This window comes from Pelodiscus sinensis, chromosome 24, assembly GCF_052426305.1.
Source record: "Pelodiscus sinensis isolate ZL-2025 chromosome 24, ASM5242630v1, whole genome shotgun sequence".
Lineage (NCBI taxonomy): Eukaryota > Metazoa > Chordata > Testudines > Trionychidae > Pelodiscus > Pelodiscus sinensis.
In genome coordinates this window covers 516,706-535,178 of record NC_143075.1, presented here as the reverse complement: position 1 = coordinate 535,178, position 18,473 = coordinate 516,706, and the positions used below count along the sequence as shown (strand labels likewise).

Genomic DNA, 18,473 nt, shown 5'->3' with positions numbered 1-18,473 from the left:
TCTGCATTTTTGCTCAAATTGGTTTCTAATTTCCATGTTCACCAGGACATTTTTCTTCCTGTTTTTTACCCTAAGTCCCACAGCTCTGGGACAGAACAGGCTCTACAGTCTTGCTGTGAGGCGTGCTTTAGCTTTTTATTTAGAGAGGACCAGGCCCTTCCATAAGTCCTCTCAGTTGTTTGTGTCAATAGCGGACAGGGTGAAGGGCCAGCCTGTGTCAGCCCTTATCTAGTCCTGTATCACAGCTTGTATGAAAGCATGCCATGAGCTGGTGTGGGTTCTGGTTCTGCCTATTATGGCTCATTCCATGAGGCCCTAGGCATCTTAAGCGGCCTTTGCAGCCCAGGTGCCTTTTGTAGAGATTTGCAGGGCAGCTACCTGGTCGTCGATGCACACCTTTGCAAACCACTATGCCATTACGCAACAGGCCAGGGAAGATGCTGTCGTGGGTAGGGTTGTGTGGCAATCAGTTTCTTGGTAGGCTCCAACCCTGCGTCTCAGGGTTTTAGCTTTGGAACCACATAAGTGGAATGGACATGAGCAAGCACTTGAAGAAAAAAGAGTTACTTACTTTCATAACCATTGTTCTTTCCACATCCCATCCATCTCCCATGTGTTGGAGCATTCTGGCAAGGAGGGACTGAGGGGTTGGAGGGCCAGTGGGGATATATATGCACCGATATAGTGGTGCCACTCCACGGGTCTCTTCTTCTGGCCCAACGGGTACCACTAAGGTCAGACAATCTGTGCATGTGGCACGTGCACACCTAAGTGGAATGGACATGAGCAACACATCTCAAAGAACAACAGTTATGAAAGTAGGTAACCATTTTTTCTTATAGACCAGTGGTCACCAACCAGTAGATTGGGATCTACTGATAGATCTTGGAGCTCTGAGGGTGTGTCTAGACTACAGGGTTTTGTCGACAAAAGTCCACTTTTGTCGACAAAACTATACCTGTGTCTACACTACTGCCGAGTTCTGTCGATATAACGTCGACAGAACTCAGCAGTTTTGTCGACGACTGTAAACCTCATTTTACAAGGAATAACACCTTCTGTCGACGGAGTTCTGTTGACAGAAGGCGTTATTGCATCTAAACTGTCCTTTGCGTCTACACTGCCATGTCGACAAAGCGGCTTGCTTTGTCGACAGAACTGTATGTAGTCTAGACGCTCTTTGTCGACAAAGCTTTGTCGACAGTATCTGTCGACAAAACTTCTGTCGACAAAAGCCTGTAGTCTAGACGTACCCTGAGAGGTGATCCTGACTGGTTTGGCCAAGAGGCTGTCAAGTGCCAGCACTTCATAGAATCATAAAACAGTAAAACTGGACAGAACCTCAAGAGGTCATTGGGTCCAGTCCCCCGCCCTCATTGCAGGACCCAGTACCATCTAGACCATTTTTGATAGATGTCTCTCTAACCTACTTGTAAATATCACCAGTGATAGATATTCCACAACCTCCCTAGGCAATTTATGCCAGCGTTTAACCACCCTGACAGTTAGGAAGTTTTTCCTAATGTCCAACCTAAATCTCCCTGGCTGCAGTTTAAGCCCATTGCTTCTTGTCCTATCCTCAGAGGCCAAGGAGAACAATTTTTCTCTCTCCTCCTTTTAGATACTTGAAAACTGCTATCATGTCCTCTCTCGGTCTTCTCTTTTTAAACCTAACATGCCCAATTCTTTCAGTCTTCCCTCAACTCATGTTTTCTAGGCCTTTAATCATTTTTTGTTGCTCTTCTTGGGACCTTCTCCAATTTCTCCATCTCTTTCTTGAAATGTGGTGCCCAGCACTGGACACAATACTCCAATTGGGGCCTAATCAGTGCAGAGTAGAGCAGAAGAATGACTTCTTGCATCTTGCTCACAACACTCCTGTTAATGCATCCCAGAGTCACACTGTTGACTCATATTTAGCTTGTGGTCCACTATGACTTCTAGATCCCTTTCTTCAGGACTCCTTCCTAGACAGTCACTTCCCATTCTGTATGTGTGAAACAGATTGCTCCTTCCCAAGTGAAGTACTTGGCATTTGTCCATATTAAACTTCATCTTTTTTACCTCAGACCATTTCTCCAGTTTGTCCAGATCATTTTGAACTGTGACCCCATCCTCAAAAAGCACTTGTAACTCCTCCCAGTTTGGTGGTATCTGCAGATTTAATAATCATATTCGCTATGCCATCGATTTCAGCTGCCCCTCCCCACACAGCTGCACTTCTCCTGCCCTTTGCCTTGGAGCTGTCCTCTCAGGAGCCTCCTGCTTTCTGTGCGGGGCAGGGAAAGAACAGGAGGGCGTGCTGATGTCAAGGTGCCCCCTCTCTTACCCTGTATCCTATCTCCACAGACCAGAGAGAGGGGGCACAACAAGGTTTGGGATGGAGTTTGCTGGCTGCTTTTAGGAGTGGTGTAGGGTGAGGATGAGGTGAGTCTGCCTTAACCCCACTGTACCACCACCCAGGAGCCACCTGAGGTAAGTGTCCAGCTGGAGCCCATATCCTGAAACCCTGCCCCAGTCATGAACATTCTTCTGAACTCCAAGCCTCTACCCCAGCCCCAAGTACTCCTGCATCCAAACACCCTCCCAGAGCCTGCACCTAGAACCCCCTCCAGCAACCCAACTGCCTGCCCTAAGCTCAGTTTAGAGCCCCTCTTACACTCCAAATCCCTTAACCCAAGACCAGAGCCTGCACCCCAACCCACCTGGTGAAAGGGAGGGGGGATGGAGTAAGCAGGGGCGGGACCTCGGAGAAGGGGCACAAAGGAGGAGGGGCAAGGGAATTTGGCTGTGAGGTAGCTCTTGGATTGCACTTAAATCCAAAAAGTGATCTCGTGCTTAGAAAGGTTGGAAACCACTGCCATAGACCTAGTGATTGTTATCATATTTCAGTCTTCTCTCACAGTACTCCAGTTGAAGTTTAATCAGCACAGAGTAGCGCACAAGAATTATTTCTTGTGTCTTGCTTACAACACTGAGGTTTGTTTTTTTGCAAGAGTTTTATACCATTGACTCTGTCATGAATAGGAGCTGCTAAGGAAAGTCTGACTTACCTGAAGAGTGAGGAAGGGGTTAAGCAACTCTGGAAATGCACTTGAGGCAGGGGACTTCAGGCATTCAGCTTATGAAATGCAGATAGGAATTTCAAACTGAGAAGGGGGGAGGTGTTTCCTCTTTCTTTTGTCTGAGATCAGAATAGTTTTTCCCCAGGTAACGAGGGAGTTGGGCTCCCCCAGGAAAGAACTCCTTGAAATGTGTAAGTAGGGAAAAGTTAAGATAGTCCATCAGGTTTTCTTGTTTTTCTTGTTTAGGGGTTTGGAAACCATGTCTGAGCCGGTTAATTATTTTTCTCTTTTGTAACTAAGGATTATAGCTCTGGGATGTCCCCTGAGTCTATTTCACTCCATGGCTTTTAGCAACCAGTCATTTACTATGCTTGCAACAGTAGTTTTGTTTTGATAATAGAAGTGTTTTCCCTTTTGTTTTGATTAACTGGTATTGGTTGATTGTTGTGTATTTAAGCCTGCATGCCTGAGGAGAATCAGAGCCCCATTGTGCTCTGTGGATTCCCTTTGTTTCTACAGGCAGTCCCCGAGTTATGCGGATCCAACTTATGTCGGATCCGTAGTTACGAACGGGGATTTCTCGCCCCGGAGAACTAGAGCAGCGGGACGCCTGGTCCCGCCGCCCGCCTTCTCCGGGGCGAGAAAAGCTGCTCCCTGTCTCCCTGGTCTGCTGGCAAAGCCAGCAGACCAGGGAGACGGGAGCAAAGCAGCGGAGCACCGGGGGCCGGACCCGCGGCCGCTTCCAGATCAGCTGGAAGCGGCGCAGGTCCTGCCGGGTGCTCCGCCGCTCTGTTCAGCGTCTCCCTGGTCTGCAGACCAGGGAGACGCTGAACAAAGCGGCGGAGCACCCGGGGCCGGACCCGTGCCGCTTCCAGCTGATTTGGAAGCGGCGCGGGTCCAGCCGGGTGCTCCGCCGCTCTGTTCAGCGTCTCCCTGGTTTGCAGACCAGGGAGACGCTGAACAAAGCGGCGGAGCACCTGGGGCCGGACCCGTGCCGCTTCCAGCTGATTTGGAAGCGGTGCGGGTCCAGCCGGGTGCTCCGCCGCTTTGTTCAGCGTCTCCCTGGTTTGCAGACCAGGGAGACGCTGAACAAAGCGGCGGAGCACCCGGGGCCGGACCCGCGCCGCTTCCAGATCAGCTGGAAGCGGCGCGGGTCCGTCCCGGGTGCTCCGCCGCTCTGTTCAGCGTCTCCCTGGTCTGCAGACCAGGGAGACGCTGAGCAAAGCCGTGGAGGACCCGGGCTGGACCGCGGCGCTGATCTGGAAGCGCCACGGTTCGGCCCGGGTCCTCCGCAGCTTTGCTCCACGTCTCCCTGGTCTGCTGCGGGGGGGGGGTGCGCAGCTAGTGCCCCCCCCCCAGCAGACCAGGGAGACATGGAGCAAAGCCGGGGGCCTGTGGTAGAGCAGGTGGGGCACTGCCGGTTGGTCCCGTAGCACCGCTTCTTGGCGCTACTGGACCAACCTGGCAGCACCCCAGCTGCTCTGCCCCAGGCGTCCTGATTCAGCTGCTGATCAGTTTCAGCAGTGGCTGAATCAGGATGCCTGGGGCAGAGCAGCTGGGGTGCTGCTGGGTTGGTCCAGTAGCTCCGAGGAGCAGCCGTGCTGCTGGACCAAGCCAGCAGCACCCGAGCTGCTCTGCCCCAGGCGTCCCAAAGTCAGCCGCTGCTGAAACTGACCAGCGGCTGACTACAGGAAGCCCGAGGCAGAGTTGCTCTGCCCTGGGCTTCCTGGAATCAGCTGCTGATCAGTTTCAGCAGCAGCTGACTTGGGGACGCCTGGTGTTCTTATCTTGAATCTGTATTTAAGTGGAACTGGTGTCCAGATTCAGCGGCTGTTGAAACTGATCAGTTTCAGCAGCGGCTGATGCCAGCTCCAACTTACATACAGATTCAACTTAAGAACAAACCTACAGTCCCTATCTTGTACGTAACCCGGGGACTGCCTGTATTTCCAACTCCAAGAAAAATGGAGTTTGGGGCGGGAAAGGTGGGGATGATAACTTTGCTTTAGGCAAGAGATTCCCAAGTGATCTCTTCCCTGGAAATGGGTTTATTTTATATTTTTTTAAACTTACTTGAGTTGTGGCAGTGACCAGTCATCACCATTTTGGGTGTTAGGGAACCTGAGACCAGACAAGTTTATCTTTGGGGAGTTACATAGACAGGTTCTTACAGAGTTTATTCTGCTACCTGGCCCGCATATCTACACTTGAAGTGCCAGGTTGGGATATTGAGCTGTGACAGACTCATATGTAGTTTGTGGTCCAAAGCACTTGCAAATCCCTCCCAATGTGTTATCATTCACAACCTTCATAAGTACACTCTCCAAGCAGAGTCGACTAGTGACGGCGGGACCCAGAGGGCGGGACAAGGGTCTGGACAACCCCCACCCCCTGCTCCTCCTCTCTCCTGCTCTGCCCTTGCCCTGCCTCATTCCTGCACCTACCGGCAGCAGCGGGAAAAGTGCAGTAAGGAGCCCCCATCTCTCTTTGCTCCCCTGGCTATATCGCTTGGCTTCTACCCACGCATTTTGGGGATTGTGACCACTTGTGGCCCCCCTACTCACCCTTATCTCAAAGCCATTATCTAAAGCATTGATGAAGATTTTGAACAGAAATGTATTTAGATCTGATTCCTATAGGACACCACTCATTATGCCCTTCCAGCATGACTGTAAACTACTGATGATAACCCTCTGGACACTATTTTCCAACCAATTTTGCTCCCAGTTTATTGTAGCTCCATCTAGGTAACATTAGTATAAATGTTTTTACTAAAGTCAAGATATACCATGTCAACCACTCTCCCCTGCCCCATCCACAAGGCTTGTTACCTTGTCAAAGCTATCAGATTGGTTTGATATGATTGCTTATTTATTTGCTGTATGATCTTTTCAGGTACACAAATGAATGTCCTGATTTCCCTTTTTATACATTGACAGTGCAATTGCCCTTTTCCAATGTTCTGGAAACTCTGCAATTTTCCATGACTTTTCAAAGATAATAGCTAACGGCTCAGAAACCCCCTTGGTCAATTATTTGAGTATTCAAGGATGCATTCCATCAGACCATGATGACGTGAAAACATCTAATTTATCTAAGTAATTTTTAGCTTGTTCTTTTCCTATTTTTGCCTCTAATCCTACATAATTTTCACTGGCATTCACTATGTTAAGTGTCCCATCACCACTAACTTTGTTGGTGAAACCAAAGAATTCATTAAGCACTTCTGCCATTTCCACATTTTCTGCTATGGTTTTTCTGCCTCATTGAATGGGCCTACCCTGTCTTTGGTCCTTTCTATAGAATATGTTCATGTTACCCTTTATGTCTCTAGGTAGATTGAGCTTGTTTTGTGCCATGGCCTTTCTAATTTGGTGCCTGCATTCTTGTGTTACTTGTTTATATTCATCCTTTGTAATTTGACCTTGTTTACACCTTTTATGGGATTCTTTCTTGGTTTTTGGATAATTGAGAACACCATGGTTAAGCCAGGGTTGTCTCTTGCCATACTTCCAATCTTTTCCACCCAGTGGGGAAAAACCGCCAGCTGTCTTCAATTGTTTTTCCCCTTGGACTTCCTGCCTTCCCGTGGGACCTTACCTACCATCTCCACAAATTTGCTAAAGACTGCCCTCTTGAAATCCATTGTCTTTATTTTGCTGTTCTCTCTCCTACCATTCCTTAGAATCATGAACTCTGTCGTTTCATGAACACTTTCACTCAAAGTGCCTTCCACTTTCACATTCTCGGCCAGTTCCCCTCGAGTTGTTGTAACCAGATCTAGAACAGTTTCCACTCCAGGAGCTTTTTCCACTTTCTGAAATAAAATATTGTCTTCAATACATTCCAAGAACTTGTTGGATAATCTGTATCCAGTTGTGCTATTTTCCCACCAGATGTTGGATAGCTGAACCCCCCCCCCCATTACCATGAAAACAAAGTTATTTGCTGACTAGTCCTGATTAGTTATAAACTTCTGACTTGATGTACCCAGCATATGTTTTTGAGATGAGAAGACCACAACTCCATGCAGTACTCAAGCTGTGGGTATACCATTAAGTTATATAGCATTAATAAGATATTATGTGTCTTATTCTCTATCCCTTTTTTAAATTATACCCCAACAGTCTGTTTGTCTTTTTGACTGCTGCTGCACATTGAATGGATGTTTTCAGAGAACCATCCACAATGACTCCAAGATCTCTTTCTTGAGTAGTAACATTTCTCCTTCCCTGAGACTTTCACTCTCCTCCACAGCACAGAGGCTGTGTGACCAGGGTTGGGACTGTTCTACTGTGTCCTGGAAAGTCTCATCTTTGTACCTCTCTGTCTTCTTTAGGTCCTAAGTCCTCCAATTCAGGCATCATAGTCTCCAAACCCCATACAAGGTCCCCGAGGACCAAAATGCACACACATCCTACCTGCATATAGGGCAGGTAATCATACATGCTATATTGGGTGCAATAAATAGGATAGTCCCCAGTTTTGGTGATGGCCTTCTTCCTGCATTCTCTTTTTATTTCTATAACTTTTTTGGTTTTTTAAATTGGGTTGTTTTGGTTTTATTTTAAAGAAGTTAAAAGATTGTTAAATGTTCAGTGTATGTATCCTCTTTAAAGGCATGTCTAAACTATATGGAAGAACTCAGGAGACTGCTGCAGCTGCAAATGTGAATTTTTGACATTTAAAATTTCATAAAATGTAAGTGCTATTGTGTTTGTGATTTACTTCTTATCATTCTTAATGTGCTCCTGCTGCATCTGCAGCTTTGACACAGACAATGAGTATTATGTACTATTTCCACTTGGTAAAAATCAAGTTATCTAAAAAAAAAAAAAAATCACACTAAGTACAGATTGAATCTTTGAAGTCCAGGACTTTCAGATGTGCTGGACTAGAGAGCTCAAGCATAGAGACTGATGGCACGTGGGAGCAGAGCTGGTAAAGCAAGGGTCTTAAACTTAATTTACCTTAGGGCCAGTCCTCAACCCAAATCCCTGAACTCAAATGTAGCAAATTATCTGAGCTGAAGAGGATGAAATTCAATCAGGAGAAATGTAAAGTACTCCCCCTAGGAAGGAACAATCAGTTTCATACATGGACATAATGCTAGAGAGGTGTTTTTTAAAATTATAAACTGTTATTGTTATGAGACATATAAACAGGAACATTTTAGTTTTTATTTCAGACGTTTTGAAACCGCAAACATCTGGACATATTTATAGATATTTAAAAAATCTCAGACTACAGAGCCCACAATACATGGTGACAACAGTCTCCCCAGGAGCAGGGCTGGCAGCCAGGAACAGCATGTAACTGTAACCAATAAGTGATGTGTATCAGTTAACTGTTGAAACAGTTACACTCTTATATCCCTATTCTGCATGGCTCTTAGCTTGTATGGCAATTACTAGCCAGTGGGAGCAACTGGACTGTAGCTTGTAAGAAAATGTAGGGATAGAGTTTCCCTGTGCAGCTCTTCACAGAGCCGCAGGATGCAGCCTGAGGCTTGCCTGGATCTAGCCCACGAGGCCTAGGACCCCCTGCCCGTTGCAGCAGGACAAGATGGCACTGGTGCTCCAGCCACACAGGAGAGAGGGGATACCAAGCTTTGGAGCCCCTCCCCAGCAGGGCTGGAGTGCCAATGCTGGGTTGCTCTGTTGCAGGAGGTGGGAGGGAATCCAGAGCATCCCAGACTGTGGGCCATAGGTTCTCCATCCCTGCCTTACAGCAGTGTTTCTTAAAGTGGTCTGTGGAAAGTTGCTACCAGGCCACTCCAGTTTGCTCACTTACCAGCTCTGCAGTCACAGAGCTTGGCAGTTCCCATTGACAGCAAATGGTGAACCGCAGCCAATGGGAACCGTAAGGCTCCGTAACTGCAGAGCTGGTAAGTAAACAAACTGGAACGGCCCGGTAGCAGCTTTCTCAGTGTGGATTCACGAACCACTTTGAAAAAGCCTGCCTTAGAGCAGTGGTCTCCAACCTTTTTAACCAAAAGATTACTTTTTTGATTTAAGTGCAATGTAAGATCTCTCTCAAACCCAAATACCCTTGCTCCACTTCCTTCCCACCCCTTCTGTGAGGCGCTGCCCCTGTTCCACCCCTTCTCCAAGGCCTCACCCTGCTTTCTCCATCCCCCTTCCTCCCTGAACCTCACTCACTTGCACCAGGCTGGGGTAGGCGTTGGGGTGTAGGCTCTGGTCTTAGGCCAAGGAGTTTGGAGAATGGGAGGGGGCTCCAGGCATAGTCCAGGAGGGGTTTCAGGATGCAAGTGTTGAGAAGGAGTTCGGGTGCAGAGGCACTCACATCTGGGCCAGAAGGTTGGGTGCAGGAGGTGGTTCAGGGCTGGGAGAGGGGTTCTGGAAGCAGGATCTTATGTTCTGGCTGGGCACTGTTAACTGAGACAGCTACCGAGTGGTGGAGCAGTGGGGTTAAGGCAGGCTTACTCCTGCCCTGGCCCTGCATCACTCCTGAAAGCAGCTGGCTTGGTCAGCAATGGGGAAGGATAGCTCAGTGGTTTGAGCATTTACTTGCTAAACCTAGGATTATGAGCTCAATCCTTGAAGGAACCATTTAGGGATCCGGGGTAAATCTGTTAGGGATGGTACTTGGTCCTGCCGTGAGGGCAGGGGAGTGGACTTGATGACCTCTAGAGGTCCCTTCCAGCTTTATGAGATAGATCAGTGGTCCCCAACCTTTTGGGGCTTCCGGGCACCCAGGGACAGGGCCACGCATGGGCCGGGTGGCACCGTGCATGCGCTGCGCTCACGGGGCAGGGGCCGTACACACGGGGGCAGCACCGCACATGCACCGTGCGCCTGGGGTGGGGCCGTGAATACATCGGGTGCCCGGGGTGCAAGAACGGCTTGGGCCAGCCCTGGTCACCAGGCGGGTGCACATAAATGCCCCAGCGGGCGCCATGTCACCCACGGACACCACGTTGGGGACCACTGAGATAGATGTGCCATGTGCTGTCCCTCATCTAAAAGCATTAAGTCCACAGCTTTTACTGGCCACAATTCCCTGTTGTTCATCAATGAGAGGTGCAGGTGAGGACAGTATGAGGAGACCCCCTGCCCTGACTTTCTCAGGGGCTGCAGGGACATGCCAGCTGCTTCCAGGAGCAGCAATTACAACAGAGATAATTACTCCAGCCGCAACAGGTTAAGCAATTTAGAACTCACTACTCAAAGAATTAAATTTAAGCAAGAGAGAAATGAAAATTATGAAATGCACAGACCAGTCCAAATCCCCAAAGTAACACACTTTGCAAGTAATAAAAGAAGTAAAAACAACAACCCATGTGTGTTGGGTTGGGAGATGAGAGTGAAGGACAGTGTACGTCTGGGAGAATGACAGACAGTGTTTAAGAGTGCCAGAGATTTGCATTGCCAAGCTTCCTCCATCCCCTTCTCTCTGTGTGGAGATGGGGTATAGGAGTGGAGGGGGACAAGGGACACCCTAAGATCAGCCCCCACTCTCCTTCCCACACGCTTCACATCAAGCTGGAGGCTCCTAGGGGGGCAGCTACAAGGTAGAGGACAGGAGCAGCATGACGGTGGAGGGGCAACTGAAGTGCCAGCACTTGATAGCTTCCTGACCAAACCAGTCAGGATCACCTGTCAGAGGCTCCAAGATCTACTGGGAGATCCCGGTCTACTTGATGGTGACCACTGCTTTAGAGGGAACCTCATAATACAATTATTCAGCTTCAGTATTTTGGAAACCAATAGAGGACTTTTTCCTAGAATTGGTCTGATAATTACTGAGCTGGGTGTGTGTAGGTGAGGGGTCATTAGCATCTGGAGCAGGAATTTCCCATCAGGCAGTGCTTTCCTGCTTTCATGTCCCAGAATTTAGTGCAGTTTTTGTGTTGGACTTTTGTATACAAACCCATTTTGTATACAAGTGAAGTGCATTACGCTTTTGGAGCTTTCAAAGGGGTTTAGGTTCCCCTGTCTCTTCTGATAGACTTTGGTTCAAGCTATCAGAATACTGTGAATAATTAGGAAAGGAATGGATAAGATGACAAAATACCATATTGCCTCTACATAAAATCATTGTATGCCCACATCTTGAATACTGTATGCAGATCTGATCACCCCATATATCTTTTTTTAGATATTTGGAAAAGGTACAGAAAAGGCAACAAAAATTATTAGGTGTAAGGAACAGCTTCCATATGAGGAGAAATTAATAAGACTGGGACTTTTCAGCTTGGAAAAGAAATTACTAAGGGGTGGGGGAATATGTTAGATATCTAGAAAATCATGAATGGTGTGGAAAAATAGGATAAGGAAATGTTATTTATTCTGTTGCTAACATAACTCAATTTATAGGCAGCAGATATAAACAAACAAAATAAATTATTTTTTCCACAATCAACTTGTGGAACTCTTTGCCAGGAGATGTTGGAAAGACCCAAACCATAACAGGGTTCAAGTCAAAACAAAATAAGTTCAAGGAGGATAGGTCCATCAGTGGTTACTAGCCAGAATGGGCAGGGATGTTGTCCCTAGCTTCTGTTTGCCAGAAGCTGGGAATGGACAACAGAGGATAGATCATGATTGCCTCTTCTATTTATTCCTTCTGAAGCACCTGGCATTGGCTACTGTTAGAAGACAGGATACTGGACTAGAAGGACAGTTGGTCTGACCCAGCCTAGCTATTCTGATTTTCTTATATAGAACTGAAATGTGTCTGCCCCCTTGCCCACTAGACACCACTCCTTTTCCAGAGCGGAGACAGAGCTAAGGAAGCCTGGTAGGGTCTCTCTGCACAGAATTAGTAATAAAGTAAGAATATACATTACACATTTAGGCTAACCATTATCCCTTAAGTGACTTGCCACAAGATGTCAGAAGATGTTGGTGTTAGAGCTGAGTGGGTCTAATATTTATTTAGATTTCTTTCAGCACCTTGGTAGTCCCTGGATAAGAGATGGGGGAGGGGGAAGAGAGAGGGTGGATGGATGGGTGGGTGGGGTCCTCCTCTCCCTCTTTGGTGCTTGGCTTGTACTGAGCATGCTCAGTAACACTGCTGAAGCCTGTGTCCTCAGTCTGCTGCCCCCCCCATCAAGGCATGCACAGGTTGCCCCCCCCATCTGAAATACCCCCCTCCCCCCACGAGGCTTTGCACGCAGCAGGTGGCTCATTCCAGTTACCCCCATGCCCTTGGCGGGGGAATCCCTGCACAGGGGCTGGCAACGTCTCCCCCAGCTAATCCCCAGCGCCTACAACCCCCTCCCTGATTTTCCCGCCACCGCTCTTCCGCCTCACCCGAAAGCGGCCTGGCGCCCCGGCCAGGACATTTCTGCCTCTGCTCAGGCCCCGCCTCCCCCTTGCTCCGCTGCCAGAAAGTGAGGGCAGGGCAGGGGCGTCCTCAGGGCTACTGAGCATGCTCCGTGCGTCCCTCTGTGGCTGGAGCAGCGATTTGTTCCCCTTCTGCGCCGGGCCACGCCCACCGCCCCGCCTTCGCCCAGCGCCGCTTCTAGCCCTGCCCGCTCAGGTCTCGCCCCGGTACTGCGCAGCCGCAGAGACTGACTCAGCGTGCGGGCAGGGCGCAGGCGTCACCAAGCTCCTGAGCATGCGCAGTGACCCTCCCTCGCCTTGCGCAGCTTAGCCCCGAGGGCGCCGAACGCAACGCGGTAAGAGCTGCCGGGGGGGGCTCTGCGGGAGCCGTTAGAGCCCTGTCCCGCGCCCCAGGCGGTTTTCGTCTCTGCCGCGGGCGGGGGTCCGGGCTCGCCTCGCACAGGCCCGACTCGTCGGAGCGTTACGTGAATGCGCGCGCAGCCTCCCCCGAGGCGCTGGGTCTGAACGTGCTGGGCAGGGGCGGCTACGACGCTCGAGCAGAGCAGGTTCCGTACTGCCGCTCAGTGTCACGTCTCCATGGCAACGAACCCGTCCGTCACAGATCTGCTACAGCCCTCCCCGACCTGCGCAGCGGTGACTTACGACCAAAGCTGTCGTAAATGGCGGGCCCGAGTTGTGAGCGATCCGCGTGTAGCTGTGGGGGCCAGCAGGAGCAAACTGAGTTATGGCCAATTGCTTGGCCTTAGCCAGTCGTAAGTCGGGAGACGCTGCACGTGCATTTCCCCCCCCCCCCTTCCAGTAACTTGTCCGCAGCCCCACTCAGCTTTGGCCCCCGCCCTGTGGCTCCGCATTTAAAGTGTATTAGGAGCCAGGTGGGCAGGCAGCCCTGCTCAGTTCCAGCTTGTGCCGGTTTCAGGAGCTTTGACCCCCCCCTTCCCTCTTAGACAGGGGCTGCTGCCTCTTTATCACTGCACTGGGTGAAGGGGAGCCCTGCCCCTGGGGACTATAGAATAGCCGACTAACCAGTACAAATTCATGAGGTTACTCAATTAGTAAAGTACCTGATATTTAACATCCCTAGTTTATGCCCTGTAACAGGAAGGTATATAGCCCTCTTATTCTGTCTAATGTAACTCTGACCATTCTTATGTACATAAGCTAACCTAACAAAATCTACTGAGCTGTAAGCCTCAGTGATATCTTGTAATTCCATAGCAGAAGTGTGCAATGTATATTGTAAAATATAATGTTGAATCTCTCTAGTTCAGCACCCCAGGGACCTGGTCAGTGTTAAGCCAGAAAATTTGCAGGATCATGGGAGATCAATATAGCCTAGCAGCATTACCAGTACTTCCATTGCTTACTTATGGCATCTAAGAACTGCATCCGCTTATCACTTGCACTTGGGTTCTTAGAAGACATTTAGGGGTAAATTAGAGCTAGATAACAGCGCACAGCACTGAGTGCCCAGATTATTGGCTGTAAACAAACTTGATGGGACCATAGGAAACTTGGCCTCACCCATAGTAAGTGGACATCTGGTTAACTAAAATCATGCTGGACAACAGATGTTGCAGGACTAGAGAATGTTGGACTAAAGAGGTTCAATTGTATGCTCCTGTGCAAAGATGTAATGGTAGTTAAGTTAATGGCAGAGTGGAAGACGAGTCAGTTCTTTTACCATGTCTTCTGTGAATGTGAACAGAAAATGGCTTGTTGCTCACTAGTCACTGTTAGTGCTGAAGAAACAGACAAAGTAGAGAACAGTAAAGTTAAGTTTAACAAATCCAGTTCCCCCAATGTACAAATTTGTCTAGGTGACTGTAACATTTTTTTTTCTTATAACAAATGTCCAGACTGAATGTGCATTTTTGGGTGGAAACCCCCTCTTACTGCAAAAAACCCCCGTCCCTGCTAAATAGAGTGGGTGTGTTGTGAAATGCCTCCATTCCCAGTGGTCATCGATGTTACCATTTTAGAAGTGATTTTTGGGACATCAGAAAGTTGTGATTAACAAGATTTATCACTCCAGCACATAAACTACATAGTAAATGTATGCTTTAGTCACAAGATCAGTTCCACCAATATTCTTCATTTAGATTCTGTTGAAAATCTGGCTGTCCATTTAGTCTTAAATATTGATTTTAGGAGCATAACTCTAATAAAAAAAACCAAATCCCTTACTTCTGTTCAGTCACTACAGGGCAGTTTCCCCTCTCCCACAGAGATTGGGCAATTCCAGGAAATATATTAATCAGATATGTGAAGAATCATTACAAATCACAGGAAACTCCTCCTGCAGCATGCTATCCAGAAACTAAATACCAAGTGTGGTTTTAATATCTAGTTAAACCCAGCTTAATAAGAGTTGTAATTGGAAACGTGACCTCAGATGTGAGTCAGCCTTCTTTTCCCATCTCTGTGGGTGTGCACTTTGAAAGAAAATCTCATGTTCACCTCACACAATAGATATTTGCAAGTGTTCATGTGTAACGTTCTTAATTAGGCTAGGCTTCTCTACCCAGTTTTCGACTGATGTACTGTATCCCATTAGGCAGGTTTTTTAATTCTTCTGAGCCTTCATTTCTCGGAGTAAAACAGTGGCTGTATAATTCACAGAATTGTGAAACTTCATTAAAATTTATAAACTGTTTTGAGATCCTTTAGATTAAACATGGTACAGAAGTTCAAAAAAGTATTGTTCTGTGATGCATTTTGCTATTGTGCAAGATAATTTGAATAAGACACAAAAATGCCTTTTAAGAAGATTTAATATAAATAATCTGTGAGAAACAAAATAAACTTCCTAAGATGCTGCATGGTAGAAATAAAGCCTTAATCACCATCACATGATGAAGTCTAGGGGATTCACCCTCTAACAGTCTCTTTTTTTTTTCTCCTTGAGCAGATTGTTTGCTGTGTGGATTCTGGATGCTTGAGTGTTGCGGTGCAGCCCACTAAAATTCGGAAGTGCATCTTAAAGCTGTTAAAACATGGCCTCTAAAAGAGCTTTAGTGATTCTGGCTAAGGGAGCAGAGGAGATGGAAACGGTTATCCCCACTGACATAATGAGAAGGGCAGGAGTAAGTATGCAAATCACTAGAACTTTTTATGATCGTTTGTTGAAACCAAAGGTATTCTCACCAGCTTGATTCAGTGATGGGGAGATTGTATTGTTCATTGGCCTCCCAGATGAAAATGGAGCTGGGCCCTTTTATTTGGGGCATGAAAGACACATACTCATGCACAAGTACTAATTGTTGTACTTCGGTATTGTACTTCAGTACCTTCATACTGTCAGTGTCAGCGTCGTCTGGCCTGGGTCGTCCTGGCGCACTCCTGATACGACCTCTACTCCATCAGTGATGATAAACTTTCGGCTGCGTGCATAACAATCAGTACTCCCTTTATCTAATGTTAGACCCCGTACACTTGAGGCAACACAGGAGATCTCTGAAAGCCCCCGGAAACGACAGATGCAGGCAAGGTTTGAAATCAATCAAGCAGGTTTATTGTCAAATGCGAAGCTCTAACAGTTGGTAACAGAGATCCTACAATGTTACACCAATGTGCATTATGGCCTGCGTTGACAAGGTACCAACACCAGGCAGTCCTATTGCCATATAACAGATATTAACAGCGGTCAGTCAGCGTTAAGCCACTGTGCATTCTGTAAGTTTAGGCAATGACACCTGCCGTTCAGGCGCCTCAAGGTCAGCCGGTGAGCACCCTTTGCAGTGTCCTTTTATAGATAGGTACAAACAACTTACATCACTTCTTTACGTACCAGATTGCTACCCTTTGTTGCCTAGTTACCACCTCTTACCTTGTGCAAGGGGGGCTTACCTTCTGTTCGTCATCCTGTCAGTTCTGAACTGGTCCTGAACCTAAGTTGGTATGTGCCTAACTCCTAGTGAGTCCTTGTACCAGGACATTCCTTAAGATGTTCCATTACTCCCTTTTGGCTTACAGTCTGTACTTGGTGCTTCCCTGTGTCTTTCCATGCTCCACCTAACTTACACAATGACACAGTTATCAGTAGGGCCTCTTTCCTGGCTCCTGTGTTCCTGAGCCAAAGTCTTGCTCACTAGATTCTAGGCCTGTTGCTGCTTTCATGTTACAGGCCTCTATTCAGGCCTGCTGACTCCATGTTCCTGATCCTCAATTTACTACACCAGTGTTTCCCAATTTTATTTGGCTGAGGAACCCATTTCAGCTTTTCAGAATTTCAAGGAATTCCTAGGTTTGTCAAGCAAAAAAAAAGGGGGGGGGCAGGGAAGAGGGACCCACCAATGCATGAAAATCACATTCCTTCCCCAAAACTCCCCACCCACCTTCCTTGAGGCCTCATCTGCTCTGTTCCCCTCCTCTCTATCACTTACTATCCCCAGGCCTTATACACTCTCACTGGGTTGAGACAGGAGGTGAGGGGTAGGAATGAGGGATTTGGGTGTGGGAAGGGGTGAAAAGTACAAGCTCTGGGAGGGAATTTGGATGCGGAGGAAGGAGATGTTGGCTCGGGGAAGGGGCTCCTGGCTCAGGAGTGTTGGGCTCAGGTGACAGGTTGGGGTGCTGAGCAATCATGGGCTTGTGGATGTGAGGGTGCAGGAGTTTGGGCTGGAGATGTGAGGGACTCAGGGCAAGGAGGCTGTGAGTATGATGGGCTCTGGACACAGATTTGTGATGTGTGGATGATGCAGGAGTGTTGTTGCAGAAGACTGAGGATGTGGGGGTGCAGGAGTTTGGGGATGTAAGAGGCTCAGGACGGGGTTCTAGTGTATGATAGACTCAGATTTGGGGTCAGGTGGTGCAGGAGTGTTATGATGCTGCAGTGAGATGGGGGTTTGGCCCCAATTGGGGGCTTGTTGGCCAGGCTTCATTTTTAAATAAAATATTATGTCAAACTCAAAAGGTTTTAGCATTGTCTTTATTTATGAGAGGGGTGAGGAACCTGTTTTGATTCAAGGGCCACTGACCCACAGAAAAGTCAGTTGGGGCCACACAAGTAAGATGCCAAAAAAAAATCCAACAACCCTCCAAAAACCCCCAAGCCCCACTAATGTGGTCCCAAATGTGCTGGTGGGGGCAGGGGACAGAGTGAAAGTGGGGGCTGGGGAGAGGGTGCTGCTGGGTGGAAGAATGCTGGCTCAAGTGGCGGGGTGCTGGGGCGTGGTGCTGGGGTCAGGGACATGGTCCTGCTTGGCACTAGGGTGACTAGCAGGGTGCTGAGACAAGGAACAGGGTGGTGCTGGGTGCTAGCATGGATGGCAGGGTGCTGGGGCCAGGGCCAGCGTGGTGCTGAGTCCTGGGGTATGAGGCAGGGTGCTGGGGCCAGGGCCAGGGTGGTGCTAGGTGCTAGGGTGGATGGCAGGGCTGCCAAGGAGCGGGATAGAGATGGGGTGCAGGATCTGGGAAGGAGGTGGGGGACAGAAGGGAGCAAGGTCTGGGTAGTAGGTAAGGTGCAGAAGCAGGCTGGATTTAGGGTGTCTGGCCAGGGGGAGGGAGCAGGAGCAGATTGAGGGTAGGGTGTCTGGCTACGAGGGAGGGTGCAAGGAGAGGACTTGGGTAGGAGTTGGATCTCCCTGATCTGGCACTCTCTGGACCTGATTGGTCCCAGATGAGGGATTTTTGGACCAGGGGAGGTCATTTCAGGGCTCCTGGTCTTCCCCCGTCCCCACTAGGCTTCTTTGCACCTCTATCCCCTGCAACCCAACTGAGCTGCCCACTCCTGCTGGTTCCCTGCATTTCCCCCAAAACCATCCCCCACAATCCAAGGGAGTGCAGCACTAGTTCCCTGCAGCCCCTCACAGCCCAGCTGAGCCCCACACTGGTTCCCTGCATGCCTCCCCCATAGCACAACTGAGTCCTGGTTCCCTGCACCTCCCCCGAGCCCCACAAAATTGCTGAGCCAAGCACCGATTCCCTGCCCCTCCCTCCCCTTGGGTATGTCTACACTAGCCCCCTAGTTCGAACTAGGGAGGCTAATGTAGGCATTTGAAGTTGCAAATGAAGCCTGGGATTTAAATATCCCAGGCTTCATTTGCATCTTCCCGGGCGCCGCCATTTTTAAATGTCCCTTAGTCTGAACTCCGTGTCT

General features: G+C 48.6%; 1 protein-coding gene across 4 annotated transcripts in view; it reads left to right on the top strand.

The window, feature by feature from the left end:
* Positions 1–18,473, top strand: part of PARK7 (Parkinsonism associated deglycase) — a 42,266-nt gene that overhangs the window by 14,207 nt on the left and 9,586 nt on the right. The window contains exons 1-2 of one of the 4 annotated variants that reach the window (XM_075906437.2): positions 12,567–12,711; positions 15,285–15,459. In XM_075906437.2, coding sequence (XP_075762552.1) covers positions 15,370–15,459 — 90 coding nt within the window. In that variant the 5' untranslated portion in view covers positions 12,567–12,711; positions 15,285–15,369. Of the gene's footprint in view, positions 1–12,566; positions 12,712–13,106; positions 13,129–13,879; positions 13,903–15,284; positions 15,460–18,473 lie in introns of those variants that run through there. The other 3 variants (XM_025182063.3, XM_075906438.2, XM_006117966.4) reach the window with 3 other exon arrangements.